The sequence below is a fragment of the Leptinotarsa decemlineata genome, unplaced genomic scaffold (assembly GCF_025532065.1).
Source record: "Leptinotarsa decemlineata unplaced genomic scaffold, Ldec_3_MD MMD2_tig00026340_RagTag_RagTag, whole genome shotgun sequence".
NCBI lineage: Eukaryota > Metazoa > Arthropoda > Insecta > Coleoptera > Chrysomelidae > Leptinotarsa > Leptinotarsa decemlineata.
Genome location: NW_027412694.1, coordinates 213,684 through 234,749, shown reverse-complemented (window position 1 = coordinate 234,749; position 21,066 = coordinate 213,684). Strand labels below are relative to the sequence as shown.

The following is a 21,066-nucleotide window of genomic DNA, read 5'->3' as shown; positions in this document are numbered from 1 at the left end:
TTATTAGAAGATACCAACGGAGATGTTACTATAAGTTATGGTATGCTTTGTAAGTATCGAATGATACGTGCATTTTCGTTAATTCCAACGACATGATTGTTACAAAACATATTGGTGTCCATTCGAACCTCCAACAAACTTATCGAAGCAAAAGGTGGAACCCCAAAAAATAGGAGACATAGTACACCAAGTCAAATTCGATATTATCGCGCGCGATCGCGATAATATCGAATGTCCATTGATTATCGGAATCGGACGACCGGAAGTGACCTGTTTTTGACGGATTCAAAACCTTCTCACCCTAAGGAATCCGAAAATACCATATGTTTCAGTATACGATGATTTTGTTCATTTTTTTGTCAACATATTCTGCGTTTTGAATCAAACTTCTGCAGTTGGATTACACTCGTAGTTCTTCATAACCCAACAACTTTTAATTTAAAGTATGTTCAATGATTTTCTTCGAATGTGCAATTCTTCCTATGCTATTTCAGATTAGACGCTGTATATTATACTTTTCATAGTCTACAAATGAAATAATTTGAAATGAGAACCCACATCGGTCTGTTGCGGCTAGTATAATGAAAATAGGTTATGAGGCCCTTTTGGCTTTGGAAAATGATTAATTATATTTCATGGCATGTAAACGAATCTATTGATGTCGAAATAATCGAAATCGGATGACCAGAAGTGGTCGTTTTCTAATGGTTTCGAAACCTTCTCACCCTAAGGACTCTAAATATATCATATGTTTCAGTATATAATGATTTTTTCATTTTCTTTGTCAATAAATTCTGCGTTTTGAATCAAGCTTCTGCAATTGGAATACACTCGTAGTTGTTCATAACCCAACAACTTGTAATTTCAAATATGTCAATGATTTTCTTTGAATGTGAAATTCTTCCTATGCTATTTCACATTAGACGCTGTATATTATACTTTTCATAGTCTATAAATTAAATCATTTGAAATTAGTACCTACATCGACCTGTTGCGACTAGTATAGCGAAAATAGGTTATTAGGTCTTTTTGACATCTAAACGGATCCATTGATGACAAAATCATCGGAATCGGACGACCAGAAGTGAAAACCGGAAGTGACCTGTTTTTGACGGATTCGAAGCCCTCTCACCCTAAGGAATCCAAATATATCATATGATTTTTCATTACAGGATATATTTATTTTTGCATGAAACGTAAATATATGTCAAAGGTGGATAATCAAGTTTTCATATTTTTTTTCCAGATCTCTACAACTTTACATATGTTTCTCATACGAATTTCGAAATCATTTCATCACATGCACACCTTATGTGATGACGTTTCTTTATCAATTTCAACATCCATGCCCCTTTCATGCCCTTTTTGACATGACGTTATCTTTGAGTTCTCTTTATGAATTCTATACCCCTCCTCCTTTCATTTGGTGTACTGCACGTTGAGATTCAAACATTACTAACGAAGTTGCAGCTCAGTGCCCTGTTGGCATCGTCTTTGCTTTTTCTTTGTCGATGAATTCTACATTTCTTTTCCTTTCATTTGATGTCCTAAACGCGATGACGTGATTATTATTAGCGAATATACAACTTATTGTCCTTTGACATGTTGCGCCGTCTTTGTTTTTTCTCTGTCGGTACACTCTGTATTCGTTTATCTGTCTTATGACGTGCTGCACGTTAAGATCCAAACATTACTAACGAAGTTGCAGCTCAGTGCCCTGTTGGCATCGTCTTTGCTTTTTCTTTGTCGATGAATTCTACATTTCTTTTCTTTTCATTTGATGTCCTAAACGCGATGACGTGATTATTATTAGCGAATATACAACTTATTGTCCTTTGACATGTTGCGCCATCTTTGTTTTTTCTCTGTCGGTACACTCTGTATTCGTTTATCTGTCTTATGACGTGCTGCACGTTAAGATCCAAACATTACTAACGAAGATGCATATTAGTGCCCTGTTGGCATCGTCTTTATTTTTTTCTTTGTTAACAAATTCTGCTTTTTCTTTTCCTTCCATTTGACATGCTATACGTGATGATCCGGCTATTATCAACGAAGATGTGGATTAGTGCCCTTCTGAAATGTTACGCCATCTCTGTTTTTTCTCTATCGATGAATTCTGCATTTCTTATTTTTTCATTTGCTGTGCTGTACGCTACGATCCGATCATTATTAGCGAAAATACAACTTAGTGCCCTTCTGACTGTTGTACATTTTTTTTCTAATAACTCATTCATTTTCACAAACCATTACATTTCTACCACGACACCATCTTCCAGGCTGACTACGTCACTTTCAAAGTTTTAATGTTTTATCACTATCATTATTATTATTCGACCCACATTCTGCAGTTCAATTTCATCTAACACAATCAATCGAGCGACATTTCATTTTTCTATTTTGATTGGTTGACCGACGCCACTCTGTAACAGAAGTTAGGTTGAGTGTTACACCAGGTTTCGTTCAGGGGTCTGAAAATTCGGAAAATGAATCTTCATATGACAAAGAATGGACTTAAGTTATCTTCTGATGATGCTTACTTGGTTAGCGAAACAAGTCAAGTGATAAATGACTGTCATATTGAAACACGAAAACGGTTACGATAATAACGATGAAACAATAACGAATAAACGCACGCAAAACAATCGAAACGCATGTAAAATGGTGGAAACGCATGCAAAACGGACGAAAACGCACGAAAAACGATTGAAAACGTACGAAAAACGGTCGAAAACGCCCGCAAAACAGTCGCACGCAAAATGGTCGTACGCAAAACGATCGAAACGTTTGTAAAACGGTCGTTTTCCCCATTTTCAAATGTTAACTCCACAATACATTACTCCTCGACAACTTTGCCATCTCCACCTTCTCCTGATGATGCTAACTTGGTTAACAGAGATACGAGACTTAGTGTCATTCCGACATGTTGGAACGCTAGACTACTGTTAAACCGACATGGTTTTTTCTTTAATGATGTATTTTGAAACGTCCTGTATACACATTGATATATTTTGAACCGACATGTTTTTTTCTCAAATGATATATTTTGATTAACCTGTACACTTCGAGGCCATGTTTGTTTTTAATGATGTATTTTGAGGTACCTTATACACATCGAGAGATCGCACTTTGAAAACTTACGGCCTCGTGGAACTGTTATGTTTTCTTTTTCTTAGATGATGTATGTATTTTGAGGCACCCTGTACACTTCAACGCCATGTTTTTTTTTATAATGATGTATTTTGAGATACCCCGTACACAGTCGTATTCCTAACCCTTCATGCTTAATTTTGAAACCGGCAACACTACATTGCCCAATAAACAATGATTTATTATACAACCGGCAACACCTGCTTGCGCCAGGAACGTATAACCTCGATACCATCTCCATCTCTCTTTGCCTCGATTACGTCACACGCGTCTCTCGCTCTTACACACACATACACTCTTTATATGAAATATAATTCTTTCCCAAATCTAAGTATATTTTCCTATCTTCATCATGATAATGATGATTACAACGGAAATAAAAAAAATGCGGTCAAGTATATAAAATGAGTTAATTTCGGTCCCGACAAAACGCTGTAAATACCCATCATTCGCAGTTTCTTTCAATTCTTACATTGGTGTAGAGGCTAAGTACAATGTCTACCATGCGGACGTCGTGGGTTCGATTCTCATAACTATAAACTTTTTTTTAATTTGAATCACGTGACAAGGGGGCGTGAGGGGCGGAGTCGCAAGAGTGGCCGATATGTGAGGCGGAGTACTAAGGGGGCCGAGTTCCACGCTTGAATCTCTACGATACTCGTTTGTATCCTGCGTCGATGACGTCACACGTTTCTCTCTTCCACTCACCAAAGTTTCTCTCTGAAATACTTACCAGTGACGCACGACCTTGAAGTTGCCAGAACCTGTGTTGTTCATCTACTGGTTTAAATTTCCCGCTGTATGTGCAGTAGCTTCTGATTGGTCTACTGGGCAATGACGAAAAGTGGAGGAGGTCTGAAGTGGGCTTTGTAGACTAAGGCTCAGTTTACACATAATGGACGTCTGGCAGAGACGAGGCGCTGACCTTTGCCCCTTCCGTGAGAAGTGGGCCTGAGGTCCAAAAAGGTCCAGAATTAAGCTCCATAAGAAAATACATGGGATTTTGCGCTGAAATTTCTGTTGCTATATTACTAGCCCCACTAAAATATGGCAATTCATGAAAAAACAAAAATTATCATATAGGTAGGACAACATTGCATCCGGAATTGATTGATAAGCTTTTAGATAATCTTGCCCTAAGTTTTGCTACAAACACTCTGTTCGGTATTCACCTGTGTATGTGGGTTCAGGTATTATTATTATTGCCAACATTTGATCATTGATGACACCGTCCTGAAACGCACGCGCGGACGTCAGAGACCGTCGTAAACTATAGAAGATAGACAAGCAAGAGGTGTGCTCAGAAATAGAAGTGTGTTCCGCAAAAAACGTGTATTCCGCTAAACGTATGGTGAAAAAAATTTATCATTATCTACCATCAAAACAGCATCGTTCAAGATCGCCACCGGGGTACCCCACGAACAAATATTAGGAATTTCGGTTTTCGAAGGGGTTTGGGCACAATTGCTGCCGTAGCACATATAGTTACTGATATCCGAAACAATTTTTCTGATAATACGATATTAGCCTGCTTTCTCTTGGACCTGAAAGGAGCATATGATTCCGTGGACTTGAATATTCTCGAGGAGAAGTTGAATAACTTTGGTATCGATATAAAGGCTGCCTGCTGGATTACCGAACTATATCGCGAGAGACAAGTTTTTGTAAGAGATTCTTATAACGTCTTGCATGGACCTAGATTTGTTTCTCAAGGATTACCACAGGGATCAGTGATGAGCCCCATTTTATTCTACGTGTATACAGTTGAATTGCACAACATGAGAATTCAATCAAAGTCATACAGTATGCAGATGATTTCTGTATATACACGGTTCGTAGGTCGTGCAGTGAATGTATATCAGACCTAAAATGCGTAATGTACTGCTCATAGTTTCACACTTTCCGCCGAAAAATCATGCATCACATTTTTCTCCAGACTTCGCCTCTCTACTCCTAATACAATAAGATTATGTGGTATCGATATACCAGTGAAGTACGACGAGCATTAGTATCTAGGTATGGTTTTGGACAGAAAACTTAGCTGGACGTCTCATATCAAGCATGTGCAAAAAAAATTGTGAAAAAGGCATGAACATGTTAAGATGTGTAGCAAACACTAAGCATGGTGCAGATCCAAAAATAGCACTATTTTATAGGGCCTATATACGCTCTATCGTCGACTATGAATGTGTGTTGTATGGTTCATCATCTTCCACGAATTTAACCTCTATAGAAAGAATTCAATATAGAGCAATTGGAATATGTATAGGAGCAATTAGATCTTATCCATGTCCTGCAATTCTGGCGAAGGCACAAGAGCCACCTCTATATACAAGAAGACAATTCTTGGCATGCAAGATGTTAGTGAAAAAAAAGAGGTTCTTATCAGATGGCTTCACAGACAAGATGTAGTAGTCTTTCTATAGAGTAGTCTGTCTATAGATAATTTTACAAATTACTATTGGAGAATAAAAAATAGTCCACCTCTTGCAGATGCCTTCATAGAGATGAAGTATATCGGAGCCTTGCCAACAACTGATAAGTTTCCTCTTTATCATCTTAACTTACAAGAAATAGTGCTCAATCCCATTGTCTTAATTCCCCAATATTCGGAAACTCCTAGCGTAAATAATAACCTTAACGAAACCTTGCTAAGTGAATATAAGCCTAATGTAGAAATTATATACACTGATGGCTCCAAAACTGAGTTGGTTACTGGATGTGCTTTTTACGTTTCATCCACCAAAGTGTCTCACAAAGTCCGAATATCTGATGATGCATCTATGTATACAGCTGAGATTCACGCGATAGAGAGGGGATAACGAGCAACAGGGTGAGCGAATCAATTATCTTGTCAGATTCTAAATCAGCACTAGATTCTATCAGTCATCCAATCATGAAAAAATATGACAATGTATTGCCTGGCAACATCAGAAGACACATACATTCTGTTATTTCTTCTTCAGGTAGAGTTGGATTCGATTGGGTGAAAGGTCATGCGGGAATAATGGGTAATGAGTTGGTCGATCGCGCAGCTAAAGAAGCTACCCATTTAAGAGAAAAAGAAAATATATATACCTCTCTAGACCCAATAGCTAACTTAAAAAAAATCAAAAAGACAAATGGCGAAATAATTGACATAAGGTAATGGAACCCATTTCTGACATACCCCCCATAACTGACACTTTCGTAGTGAACGTCAAAAAATAAGCAATATTAACTTATAACGGCAATGCTGAATGTATCAAAAGGAATGCTGAACTATTTTAGTGGCGCGGTTCTCCACAATGAATTGTCTCAAACAACTTTCAATTTTCTAACGTAACATTCGTTGCTGACAGAAGTTGATGATTGGAGGTGAGTTTATTATTTACTACTATCAATGAAGATCTCAGAAATGCAACTGTGTCAAACCTAATACTGATGAATTTTGGAGTTAGAAGAGGGGTATCAGCTAAGGGGTACCATAAGATCATTGAGTACTTATCCATTATCTGACATGAATGTCAGATATTGGGGTCGTCAATTTCCAATAGAAAAGTGCTGATAAATAGGTTGAATAAATTCCTTTTTGATGTGAAACACATTGGTGGTTGAGACATATCGAAATTAATCTCTGTTCCAGTAGCTGACATCTGTCAGGTATTGGTTTCGACACTGTCAGATACTAGTTATTCAATTAAGAAACTTATGCCCTTCCATGGTTGAACTCTCAATTTTTATTTTGTTTTTCAAAATCACAATGTCACCTAAAGGTAACACAGTATTGGTGAAAAAAGGGGCATCAACAGTGTATAACTTCTCTGCTAATAATGATAAAGAGTGTATGACTGCTTTATTGAATGCAAACTCAGTTGGTATGATCGCTCCTTCAATGGTTATTTACAAATATGAAAAGATACCTCCACACGTAACCAATAAAATGCCTGCTGGTTGGGCCATTGGTAAAAGTGACCAACGTTTTTCTGCCATGGTTGAGAGAAAATAATATTGTTCTGCCAATAATTTTTTCCGTTGATGGTCATTCCAGGCACTTAACCTTTCTGCTTAGAAATTTATGTTCAGAAATTGGAATTATTCTAATCGCTCTATATCCAAATTTTACTCACATCACTCAACCTATGGACGTGGCTGTTTTTTCGTACCTTGAAAAGTGCTTGGAGGAATGCAGTTCAACAATGGAAAATTGATAATAACAGCTGTGAGGTGAAGAAAGGACTTTGAATCTATACTCGAAAAGGCAATATTGTTGTCAGTTACTCCAGATGTACTAGCCAAGGGATTTAAATTAACTATATCCACTTGATCCAAGTGCTATCAAATACGAAAAATATTTAAAAGCAGATCATTTCAATTCTCCTGTCAATTCTAGGGGCATCATAATTAGAAAAATTTATTGAGAAAGAAACATTGATAGATTTTCGGAATACGATAGGAGATCAGTGCAATGGTTATGTAAAGAACACTCCCCTTTATTTTGTTAGGAGGCAGATAAAAAATGACAATAAAAAAGACGTCACGAAAATCACCATTCTCTATGAGACCGAGCAAGCAAAAGGAAGACAATATTTAGAAATGAAAGGCGCTGCAGATCCCATTGAAATTGAGACACCAGATGAGAAACAAATCATCCCGTCTGTCAATATCATTCGAAAGCCCCAATCATCTTCATCTGTTATTAATCATGAGGAAGTAACACCACTCAAAACTGTACCAACTCCTTTCTTACTATAAGTAAAAAAAAATTTAATCAACTTTTTCGAAAACCATCATCCATATCTCATTCAAGGACATTAAAATATGAATTTGCAATGAGCCGCTACTGCCTATTTGTTGACTGTTCGGAGATAAAAAAATTTAACGATTTTTTTTCCTTAAAGTGTCAGTTAATGGTTCCTTTACCTTAACTATACTAACAAATCTAATAATCCTTATAGTCTGATTCACCCCATTCTTCCCAAGACAATTCCACATATTAAATTATATACAGTACCAAGGTTTCATGCCGTCACATTTATACCCGCATATATATTTAAAATAGGCGCATACAACACTAGGTTATCTAGCCGATTTGAACCATTAATTTTTTGCATGTAAAAACCATGTTCAAGAAACACAAAACCTACTGTCCACACTTACATGTCTCAATATCCAACTCCCGGTAAACATCGCAAGCCTTCTAGCAGTAGAAAACAAGTTGATCTGTGATGCACTGATTAGGTTTGTGATTAAAAGTAAAATAATTACGTGACTGACTACCTATATCCAACACTCTGTGTCAAAAGGATAACTCCAATGCCACACACACACACACACACACACTACTCCACTCGATGGTCGAAATAAAAGAGGTAGAAAATTTCGATCCGGGCACCTATTAAAAAATCCCTATTCACATTACTTTTTAACTAGACCGTAGAGAATAAGATTTACTAGGGTTAATTCATTCATCTTTATTTCCAGAAATGTAATTTTTCTCTCTCTGCCTTTCGCAGTCTGATGAACATCAATGTTTTTCAAAGTAGTTATATATCGATTCACTTTTTTACTTGGCAATTTTGTGAAAAGACAGTGTTCCAGGATAGTTGTTTACATTAATTGCCTTATTATATATAATCTTCAACAAATATAATTTATAGAAAAGAAATATCAATAACTATCCATCTAGCTGCCTTGCAGTGAAAGCTAATAATAATATTGCTTGCCCATTATCTCTAGATCAGTGTTTCTCAAACTTTTGGAATTCACGGCTCCCTTATGTTTTTTAAGGTTATCGCGGTGCCCCGAACGTAAAGACTACACTAGATATTTAATTAATAAAAGTAGGTAGGTGGCTGTCTGAACGAATTGCATTTTGCAATTACCGATATCAGAGGATTTTTATTAATAGGTACCGACGTATTACCTTTACTCTCAGTTATCTATGTTGTAAAACGTTGTACCTTGAGACTACCGGTGGCCCACGGCGCCCCAGTAAAGGTTCCACGGCGCCCCAGGGCGCCGCGGCGCACACTTTGAGAAACACTGCTCTAGATGCTAGTCTCAAACCTTTTTCAGTAGGATTTTTAATATTTAATACATTGATCACCTCTGAAGTCTTTAATGCCATCAATGAGTTGAAAAATTCCAGTTGCTTTGATGTATATACCTTGAATAGTAGAATAATAACCATGCTTAATGTTGTAATAAATAAATTAGTTTGTGATTATTGAAATATTATTGGGAATAAATTTGTTTAAGACAGTTCATTCATTAGTTTTCCGCAATTGGTGCCAGGAGAGGAATTTGTAAAATAATTCTGTGAGCGCTTGGTGTACTGTACTGCGGAGAAATTTCGATACGAACGCCAGCAACGTGGAACTTAGAGCAGACCTTTCTCAGATCCAGGAGGGGCAGGGGAAAGTTATTTGCTACTTCAGCAAAACGCTCAGTAAACCAGAGCGCAATTATTGTGTCACCAGGCGAGAGCTGTTGGCCATTGTCAAAGATGTAGAGCACTTTTATAAATACGTGTATGGAAGAAGATTTCTGTTGAGAACTGAGCATGCAGCTCTCAAATGGCATCTGTAGTTCAAAAATCTCGAGGGCCAAGTAGCGCGCTGGATCGAGAGACTACAAGAATTTGACTTCGAAATAGAATATCGAGCTGAGACTAGTCATAAAAACGCAGATGCCCTGTCACGGAGACCATTTTCGATGATCGCTCACATTGCCGACGAGCGGAAGAGAAGGAAGCAGCTGTAGATGACAACTGGAAGGACAATAAGATCAAGAAAGAACAAGAGAAAGACCCAGATCTTGGTTTAGTCATCGGATGGAAGAAAATTAATCAAAGACCATCGTGGCAGGAAGTAGTAGGTTATTCGCCAGCGATTGAGTCCTACTGGGCCCAATGGAACTCCCTTACCTTGGGAAACGGGGTTCTGAAGCGGGTGTTGGAGTCTGAAGACGTGGAGACAAGCGGTACTCAGGAACAGACGACGCGAGGTGCTCAAATAAATCCATGATGGAGTCACCGGAAAACATCTTATATTAACGAAGACACTCCAGAAAGTGGGAAAACGTTTTTACTGGGCTAATTGTCAAGCCGACGTCAAGGACCGGTGCAGAAAGTGTGATGAATGTGCTGCCAGTAACGGACCTCGGATACGACCGAAGCTCTAATGCGCCAGTATAACGTTGGTAGTCCCTTTGAGAGAATCGAAAATCGACATCGCCGGCCCGTTCCCAGAGTTCGACCACGGGAACAAATACATCCTGGTAACCATGGACTACTTCAGTGAGTGGGCAATAGCCTGTGACATGCCCAAACAGGAAGCCTTTACCGTCGCTGACGTCCTGGTAAAGGAATGGATATATCGATTCGGTGTCCCATTGGAGCTGCATTAGGACCAGGGCAGAAATTTTGAGTCCACCCTGTTCCAAGAAATGTGTAAACTGTTGGACATTCGAAAGACCAGAACCACAGCCTTACATCCACAGTCCGATGGAATGGTTGAACGAATGAATGAGACTATAAACCGCCACTTTCCAAGGTAGTCTCTGAGCACCAAAGAGACTGGGACCAGTACCTCCATCTGTTCCTGTTGGCCTATCGTTCGGCAGTGCACCAGTCAACCGGCCAAACCCCTGTCAGTATTATAATGGGCCTTGAGCTGCGGCTTCTTTGCGATCTGAAATTTGGGACGTCGCCAGAACAAGACACTGCGGGGGAAGACTATGTCAGTAAACTTCGACAGAGAATGGGCGACATCCATGATCGAGTTCATCTGAACATCCGGAGTGCCAGCGATAGAATGAAGAAGGCCTATGACGTCAAGGCGAATGCTGGAGGACTCGAAACTAGTGACTTTATCACCAAAGTTGCGGAACTCGTGGGAAGGTCTGTACAAAATCATGAAGAAGATAAATGACCTCGTCTACCGAATCCATAAGTCAACTCGAGACAAGCCTAGGGTAGTCCATTTTAATAGACTGGCTGCTTATGCTGGAAATCACGACCAAGTTCGCGCCCTCAAACCACCAGAGGATGAAATAACGTTCCAGAAATTAGTGTCTTTATACACGAACGGACAGAAAGTCGTACATGGGGTAACTCAAGAAGAGCCACGAGACCTTTTCAAGGTTTCAGTTGATTACGCGATAGCTCATTGCGTGGCAGAGGGATATCCAAATGTCCAGGAGTATCGCTGTGATATTCAACAAGAAATTCGGTCAGCTCCAAACATTACGAGAACAGAATCCAGAAGTCGGAGGAGTGTTACAGCTGTAGAAGGGTCAGAGAAACATTTTCTACTTTGTGACCAAAAAGCATTCACGAGATAAACCTTCTATGAAGATGTCGGGAGGAGTCTTACCAGACAGAGGGACACGATGCTCGATCAGAATCTTGTGGACTTGGCAATCCCAAAATTAGCCTCTGGGCTCGACAGGCTGGATTGGAGAATTGTGAGAAGCATGTTGAAAACGATATTCAGATCCAGCGGCATCAAGATTTTGGTGTGCGGTAACCATCTTCCACGACCGAGCATGAAGACTGTGGAGTGTTACTTCCATCGAACTTTACGGAGCAGATATGGAGAGTCCTGCAGGTATTGACACACGCCAAAGATGATTTTTTGGGGCGAAACGTCTTTAAGAAGGGAGCAATGAAACGAATCTGAAGCCACCCCTGACTGGTTGTATTGTTACACCAGCCGACTCATCGAACAATCACATGCCCTCACCCCGAAAGAATGCAGTCTGGAACTGCCGGTAAAATTCTAAACGAGTACCGAACTGTCTACAGAATTCTCGAAAGGACCTTTACCGATATAAGCCCGTCTTTCCGACCCAAGAGGGCAGTTTAGAAAGTGAATCAAGCAGCTAAAGAAGAAATTCGAATAGTGGAAATAAATTAAACGTTAGTTGTCAAGTATTGTAATAAATAAATAGGTTTGTGATTATTGAAATATTGTTGAAAATAAATTTGTTTAAGACAGTTAATTCATTGATTTGCCACAATATTTATAATATATTGCCACCCACTGTTAAAGATTTACCAACATTTCGTTTCAAGAGGTTTTCCAAAAATTTCTTGACAACACATTGTTTTTATAGTGGCAACGAGTACCTGGCTACACCAACTCACATGTTTGAATGTGAATCATTTTTATTGTGGCCTGTAATTACCATATATTTTCGTCAATTTTAATTGCAATATTATTCACATCATGTTTGTGTCTCTCATATACATTTGCGTCACCACTGGGGATAGTTTTTTTTTATTATTTTATTTGTAACCTATTTGAAATATTTGTTGATTGTTCATATATTTGTATGGCTCAAACATTATTGTTTTGACTTGCTACAAATGTATTTTTTTTACATTACATGGTTAAATAAACTATCTATCTATATATAGATGGCATCTCCTAGGAAGATATGTCATCATCGCCTTTACTTTCAGGCTTGTCCTGTTTAGAACAGTTCAATGGTTCAACCTAGAACCACTGATGAGACCTGGTGGGTCGAAACAGCGCTGTTGAATCACAAGTCCATCTAATTAACTATGCATGTCTGCATTTTTTCAAATCTAAATTACATGATAATTTTCAAAAATTAAACGTCAATTACTTTGATGTGAAATTTTCGCTTTCTTATATTTATATTATAATTCACACTCCAGAGGCACCATAAAATACTGTGAACTATTTCAGCTCAATTTCACTAATATATGATTTATATGAACCTGTGTCAATCAAGTATATCGAAGGTTTAACGCACAGATGTGTTAAGTACAATTCTGGGGTAAACTGTGTTAAGTGCGTCACTGAGTATATAGTTGATATATCTTTGTTGTGCCCAAATGTGGTGATTGTTTTCGAAGTGAAAGTCATCTTAGTCGAGTTGATTAAATTAGTTAAGTACCGGTAAATAGACTCACAATCGTGGTAAGTGCACTTGACACCTGTGGTATTTTAAGTTAGGGTATATAGTTGATATATGTTTGTTGTGCCCAAATGTGGTGATTGTTTTCGAAGTGAAAGTCATCTTAGTCGAGTTGATTAAATTTGTTAAGTACCGGTAAATAGACTCACAATCGTGGTAAGTGCACTTGACACCTGTGGTATTTTAAGTTAGGATGTGGTTAGATACGCACTTGTGCTATGTGATCACTTACAAAATTTGTGTTCCTTATTTAGTGACAGAAACAGTTTATAATGCGACCGTAGAAGAAAAAATACTTGCTGTAAAAGCGCACATTAATTCATTTCCTCTTATCAAGTCTCACTATTGCAGAAAAGGTACGCGAAGACTCTATTTAGCACCCAAGTAGAATTTGTCCCGTATGTATCGACTATACCAAGATGACTATTATAAAGAAAGGAACATTACACCAGTGTCATACTTTGTATACCGCAATATTTTCAATTCATTTGATGCATCACTGTTATTCTTCATTTCTAAAAAAGATCAGTGCACTACATGTAATTCCTACCATTCTTCCACTGATAAACTATTTTGCAAGACAACTGGGACAAAAATAAAAAGCGAGAAGAGGAAGATATGAAAATGAATCTTTGGATAAGCTGAAGACGATTGCTGATAAAGGTATCACCTACAGATCAATACCTTTTGATCTTGAATCAGTTTCAAGCAAAAAACGACTTTGGATTGGTCATCTTTTAATTTGAAACAGAAGTATACCTCCAAGCTGCTGATAACGAAATCTAAGAAAACCAAAACCGATCTCTTAGAGTTCTTGAAACTAAAAGTAATTCCTGAAGATTATAGGAATTTTATAGAAGAAATACCGACGGCCAACCGAATAATGAACGTCGTTTGAACTATTGTTTAAGAAATGCCACCTTGGTTGAAAATAAGTATTTACTTCTTTTAGTGAAATTATTTCATTCAATTTGAATAGTTGAGTAGGTCATTACTTTCAAGTAATCACACAAATGAGGTAAGTACCTCATGTTAGTTTCAAAATGTGTTAAGTGACTCAAACAATTATTTGTTATTTTTCTAATTACTTGCCCACTGAATATCTGAAACAAAGTTGTTATTTGCTTTGTTACTTAATGGAAAACTCGGCTAAAAAAATCAAAATCATTAACGATAGAGAAGTGTGTGCAGTAGCCGACTTTTGTTATTGAGATGGTAAATTACAAATTCTGGAAAATCACCAAATTGTAACCTTAACACGTGTGCGTTAAACCATCGATATATGCACTTGAGGTAATTCTTTCTAATTTTTGTTTGATTTGAAACCTTCTTTTCCTTACAAATGAACATTTTGTAGATCTCATCCTAGTTATCTATAAAAAATCTATACCTTCTTTTGTTGGCTACGATAGTGAGACATAGTGCTAATTTCAATTTTCTTTTCAGCCATTACAGAATTTGCTAACTCGAGAAATAAAGATTGTGTTATCGAAACAATGAGGATTCTAGGGAATTTGTCTAGGTCCAAAATAACCCGCTCCTACATAGTGGAGACAGAGTTATTCAAAACTTTATTAAATATATTGAGCAAAGGTTAGTTCACAGAGTAACTTTCCCAGTTTTGATGTACATACATGGATATTTCAGCTGACCCTACACTTCTGAAAACAGCAGTGGGAGTTTTTGTCAATTTGATGTCTGATAATCGATCCAGGACTTTATTCAAAAATAGTGAAGGAGTTGAGCAGATGATCAAAACTTTGACAAATCATTGCGATAATGATTGGTCATTAGGCAATCTAGTTTGTCAAGTACTCTGGAATTATTGCATCGAAGTTGTTGATTTACACGAACTCTTTTCAGAAACACAAATCCACAAATTATTGGTGATACTTGCCGATTATTTAGGTATGTATATGGAAACAATCTTAACCATTTCTTAATTCTTCATGATCAATAAATGAATAAACCAACTGACTATTAGTCAGTTAGATAAGTATAGCTAAGTCACCAGTCAACACTAATGATCTTCAAACATGACTCAACCTCTGACGGAAGCACCAAACTCTTACGAAGGTTCTAAATAGATGAACACTTCATTTTAGCAGACCACTATTATAAGCTTCATGCAATCATTGTTCACTGTGGTTTTGGCGTTGAATCTGGTCATTATTACGCATTGATCAAAGACGAAACGGACTGGTGTAAGTTTGACGATAGTCGTGTCACTAAATATTCTGGCAATATCTTGAATTTATTGGAACCTCTGGAGACACCCTTCATTTTATTCTGCGAAAGAGAAGACATTGGCACTTCAAGACCTTCAGATGATGTGATGCTGCAGGTTTTTCCGGGTTTTCCTGCATCTGAAAAAGCAAATGCGCCACTGGAATCAATCAAGTTGCACGGGAGCACCAATTATTTTTGTTGTTTCATAATTCCATAATGTGTGTTACTTTTTTTTTATATAACAAACCAAAATATTAGTACATAATCATTTTTCAGTATTTTAAAATTTTTAATGATCGTCTTTATATTTCACAATACTTATTTATACATTGGGGATATACTTACAGATTTCTTTCCATACATTTAATATTATTTTCTATTGAGCAACATAGGTAATTATGAAAATACATTTTGATAAAATCTCGGTAAAAGAAAAAAAATTTAGTGATCAACAGATTTCCAGTAAAAATTTTTAAATCTTGATTCTCATTTCTCAATATTTCATGTATAATTTATAGGCATATTTTGGTTCTGAATGACATAAAAAAGTTGCTCAAGTGTGTAGAATAGCAAACATACTATTCAATAATTTAAAAACGAGAGAGGCTTTAATTATAAAACTACCGAACACTAGAATAAGTATGGCAAGACTAGGCTGCGCAAAACTACCATATTCTTACTTGCTATGATACTTTACAGTGTCACGTATCTAGAGTGGGCAGACACTCAATTCCACCAAAAAATATTTGTGAGATATTGATATATCCAAGGTAAATAGCAGAGAAAATTAATAAGAGAGAGAAACTTCCCAGTGAAATACATTTCTCTGGGACGTTAATAACAGAATAATTCATTTAGGTAAATAATAACGTCCAGTTTAATTGGATGGTTAAACAGAAGATGCCAGTCGCCAAATTATCATTTGCGAGAACTGGCTGAAAACATTAACAGTAAGCATGTTGAATTTTCAGGGGTTCATTGGGTACCTTTTGATAATATAATGTACAGAGTGAACACTTTTAAAGGGAAACTGCTGTTTTCAAATTAGATAGATGAAAACTGTGTCTGAGGATCAAAATTTTATGACAAACTTAATGGTGAAAACCGCATATCGATATTGTATCATCGTTTCTGAGTTACAGCATATTTTTCGAAACTGTGCATTTTTGAAAAGCTGCTATAACTTTTTTCCTGTCGAAAAGTTCTTGTTACTATGAAAACATTTCCACAATTTTTTACATAGAATTCAATGGTGTAAAAATGAGATATCAATAGTTATTGATGGAAAACTTATTTTTGATGAGACACGCTGTATATTCCTGTATGTTTCAATGAAACTTAAAATTACCTTTCCAAAAATGTAGCACACTTGATGTTTTGCTAGAGTCATCTTCGAAATACAGAGCTTTTAGATTTTTTATGTAGACTGTGAAACGCACACTTTGATGAAGTATGCTTTGAACGATGCAAGCTGTCAAATTTTGAATTAAGCAGTAAAGACGCTCTTCAATTAGTGGTTTTTGTTCAATTTTCATACACATTCACAATGAAGTATGATAGCTATGAAAAATGTTTTATACAAACTGGGGAAAATACAGAAGCAGCAAGCAATTTGTATCACGAGAGGTATCAGGAGAGTAGACAACCTTTTAGAGACATTTTTGGAAGATTGCGACACAACCTAATTAATGGTGGTTAATTTGAAAAGAAAAGACCAAAATTATATGATCAAAACGGAATAAGGAGTTGGAAGGAATAGTCGTTTTAGGAGCTGTTGAAAATAATCCAAAATCAACGCAAAATTTGAAAATATCAACAGACCTACCAAGAACTAACGGTAGGAGGATTTTGAAAAAACACAAATTCAAGCCATACAGGACTAGAAGAGTTCATCAACTCAGACCAGGAGATTTTGAACACCGCATGGCTTTCTGCAAGTGGCTCCTGGAAAGTTGTAACCAAGTGGGTGATTTTCCATTGAATTGTATTTGGACAGATGAAACTTATGAGGAGTGCCTGCATTTTCAACCGCTACAATTTTTATTCTTGGGCACAACAAAATACTCATTCTATTGTGGAGCAGAGAAGTCAAGAAAGATTTGGATTTAGTGTGTGAGCAGGTGTTTTCAGGGGTAGAATTATCGGTCCTTTCATTTATAATGGCACTATCACATCTCAGAAATATTTAGAAATTATAAGGCAAAATATTGAACCCCTTGTTGATGAATTGTCACTAATGGAGCTCAGAAAAATATTTTTTCAGCAAGACGGAGCTTCGCCTCACAACACTGCAATTGTCACCAATTTTTTGGCTGCAAATTTTGGTAATAATTGGATAGCCAACCAAGTACCCAACCGTTGGCCGGCCAGGTCACCGGACGACCTAACGCCTATAGACTTTTGCCTCTGGGAAAGGTTGAAATATTTCATTTTCAAATTTCTGACCGATTCTAGATAAAAATTCTAACCGGCAGTGATGCAACGTTTTGCTTCTCTCACTCCTATTGAACTAATTAATTCGGCAAAAAACGTTGAGAAAAGGTGTCGACTGTGTATAGGAGAAGCTGGTAGACATTTCGAACACCTCTGAAAAAATATATTTCATTTCTTATTCTTTATCATTATTATTATCATTGTTGAATTTTCATTCATTATTAGTAAACATAGTATAAATTGTTATCAGTTTTATTGAAAATATGCGTTTCAATTACTGCTGTGAAAAGCTTTCTCAATATTTGATAGCTACTACTGTACAATTTCTTTGTTTTATCGCCACGTCATCCAAAGCTTACTTGATCAAAGAGTGCGTTTCCAAGTCTACATGAAAAAACCTAAAAGCTCTGCGTTTCAAAGGTGACTCTAGCAAAACATCAAGTGTCCTACATTTTTGGATAGGTAATTTCAAGCTCTATTGAAATATGCAGGAATAAAGTGTCTCATTAAAAAAAAGTTTTCCATCGATAACTATTGATATCTCATTTGCAAAAATAAGTTTTTTACACCATTGAATTCTATATATAAAAGTGCTTTGGAAATATTTTTACGAAAACAAGAAATTCCTGACAGGAAAAAAGTTACAGCAACTTTTAGAAAATGTACAGTTTCCAAAAACATGCTATAACTATCTATTTGAAAACAACAGTTTCCCTTTAATTTAAAAGTGTTCAATTTGGCCCACTCTGAATAATTTTCATCATCATGTCATTGAAGTTATTAATGCAACCTAACAATAATTGGTGTGGACATATCATTTTTAACCATTTAGCAACTAGCTCCTTTTTCTGTATTTCTAAATAATGCGTAGCTATTATATGACAAAAACAAATGACACTATAGGCAAAAAAATTATATGGCGAGTGATATGGCATAAAAATGTACTCATTGAAGCAAATAGTTGTGTCAAGTTTAACATTATATCAAAAATTCTGTTCCTTATTTTCCAAAATCATTTAATAATTTAAATATTAATGAATCTCAAGCTATTGCTAATCATATGTATGAAGATTTGAAATTGCTTAAAGCCACCACAAGCATGACTAAATAAACCTTTTTATGTTGTAGATGAAGAAAAGTTATTTGGCATTGACGAGCACATGGAAGATATGAATGTTTATGTTACTCAAGAATATCTAATTTGGGAAGAATTTGCAAGTGTAGCTACTAATCTATTGGAAAAAATAGAATATTTTTTGGATACTTTTGATCAAATCAATATAGAGGATGAGAAACCAAATTTACCTGCGAAATCCAAAGATTCTAGCACAAATCTTAGCTTCTCGGCTTGGTAGAATTTATATTGGAGTAGCAATATCATACTAGTCTATATAAATTATGTTGATTTATGTATAATTTAATAGTGTTATGTATTATATACAGATATCTATATATTGTACAAGAAATGAAAAATTAAAATATATACTCAAGTGCAACATTATTTGCCATTTGTTTATTGATGGTTAATGACTTTTCAACTTTAAAGTATGTTTAATATTTCCCTGAGCTTTTTAACCTTACTTAATAATTGAAAAGTGAAATAATAATTGACTAAAAACATTAATTTTTTTATGAATATGATAGAATAGAATTTGATCAAATTTCATCCTGTTTTTGAATGCCATTGTCATTTTTGAATTTGAGCATATACTTAGATGTGATTCATTTACCCTAAGAGTATTCTTGAGGCATCTGCTGCAAAACTTTCTGAGTTCTTTCTAGAATCATTGTATTGTTGCATATACAATTTGCAGGTTCATAGGGTGGCACTATTACTAAATGATCCTCTATTTTCAAGTAATCCCCACTTTCATTTACATCAATTAACATTTGTTTCAACCACTTCTTCACCATTCTTTTTCTGGTCGATTGATCAGTTCCCCTGTTCTTATTGTCTTCTTTCACATAACTATCTTCAACTTCATCTGACACAATCTTCAGAAATTCAATAGCATGATGAAATACGAAAATTGTTTGGAAGTCTTTTTCGTTCCGGAAGTTGGTATGTAAAACAACAGTTTTAAATATTGGGTCTATCACATAAATAATTCCTAGAAGAGTTTTTCCATCAATAGTTTTTAATTCCACTTCTTTCCCAACTAAACTTTTCATATAAACAGAATCATTGTGGAACACATTGTCGACTTGTTCATATTTATCCATTTTTCAGTTTTTCTAAGTAATTTCACACAACTTGAAAATAATTACTAAATAAGAATTGTTATTTGGCCTAATGCGCCTAGTCAGAGACAACCAACTAGTGAAACAACATACAAAGGTAATGAACATGTAGTGAGAGGTGGGAGAGACGATTCTTCTTCTTCTTCTTATGGCTCTGCCTTTTCGGCAATTTGCCAGTCATCGGTGATATGTTCCATCACCCTTCCCTCAGATGTTTAGGTTGTCTCACTCGAAGTGATTCCATAAACATCCTATTCTGCAATTATGACTATATATATATATATATATTTTTACTCAACTTATTTACAGTGAAAGACAATGTATAGACCAACTGACCAGGTGAATAATTATTTTTGGGGTAGGTATAAGACAGATAGCACAACAAAGGATGTCACTTTTCTCGCTCCGGAGCAACGGCGGAGCATTACACACCCGAAATGTTGCCTCGGACTAGTAGCACCCAGGTTATAAAAAGTAGGGATCTGTAAGAGTAATTTTGTTATTATACTATAAGTCAAATCTGTTATAGGTTATAAATTTCATTAGGAGTAGCATTATTTTGAAGTTCATATTATATAAAATGGTTTGCATTGATAGAGGAGATTTTAACCCAAGATTTTGAAATTCATGGAATAGGTCCAACTCAGGTATATAGTTTATCGGGCATTACAGTATGATATGATTGAGGTCCTCAACTTTTCCACAATCACAGTAAGGATGTTCTCTGCAACCAATTCAAAATAAATGGGCTCCTGTAAGACAGTGTCCTGTTCGCATACGAATTATGGTGGTGAGGTGCCTTTTATCAATGAAAGGAAATTTGTTATACCAAGGTGATATTGGAAAACCTTCCTGAATTGATGTATACCATTTCCCCTTATTAAGGGATAGATTGTACCAGGACTCATTGAATTTTAGCCAAATTTGATGCCTCAACTCACATAATATTTCTGACTTATCTAATGGTATCTGTTGGGGGATATTGAGTATCCTTCCTATGGATGCCAACGTGTCAGCTTTATCATTGCCATCGATGTGTGTATGTCCAGGGATCCAGGCAATGCGATAGTCCATTCCATTTTC

At 36.3% G+C, this 21,066-nt stretch overlaps 2 protein-coding genes across 5 annotated transcripts in view; one reads left to right on the top strand and one right to left on the bottom strand.

Moving 5' to 3' along the window:
- Positions 1-19,238, top strand: part of LOC111511346 (armadillo repeat-containing protein 2) — a 143,294-nt gene extending 124,056 nt beyond the window's left edge. For all 4 annotated transcript variants that reach the window (XM_074183548.1, XM_074183547.1, XM_074183545.1 and 1 more), the window contains 3 exons: positions 14,527-14,673; positions 14,728-14,988; positions 18,871-19,238. In XM_074183548.1, the coding sequence (XP_074039649.1) occupies positions 14,527-14,673; positions 14,728-14,988; positions 18,871-19,097 (635 nt within the window). In that variant the 3' untranslated portion in view covers positions 19,098-19,238. The remainder of the gene's footprint in view (positions 1-14,526; positions 14,674-14,727; positions 14,989-18,870) is intronic.
- Positions 11,397-20,112, bottom strand: LOC111511400 (uncharacterized). Its single transcript, XM_023167414.2, has 2 exons — positions 19,473-20,112; positions 11,397-15,446 (listed from the first exon to the last, which is right to left on the bottom strand). Exon 1 carries the CDS (start codon positions 19,963-19,965, stop codon positions 19,474-19,476), a length of 492 nt encoding a protein of 163 aa, XP_023023182.1. The 5' UTR covers positions 19,966-20,112; the 3' UTR covers positions 11,397-15,446; position 19,473.
- Positions 20,113-21,066: the final 954 nt, after the last annotated feature.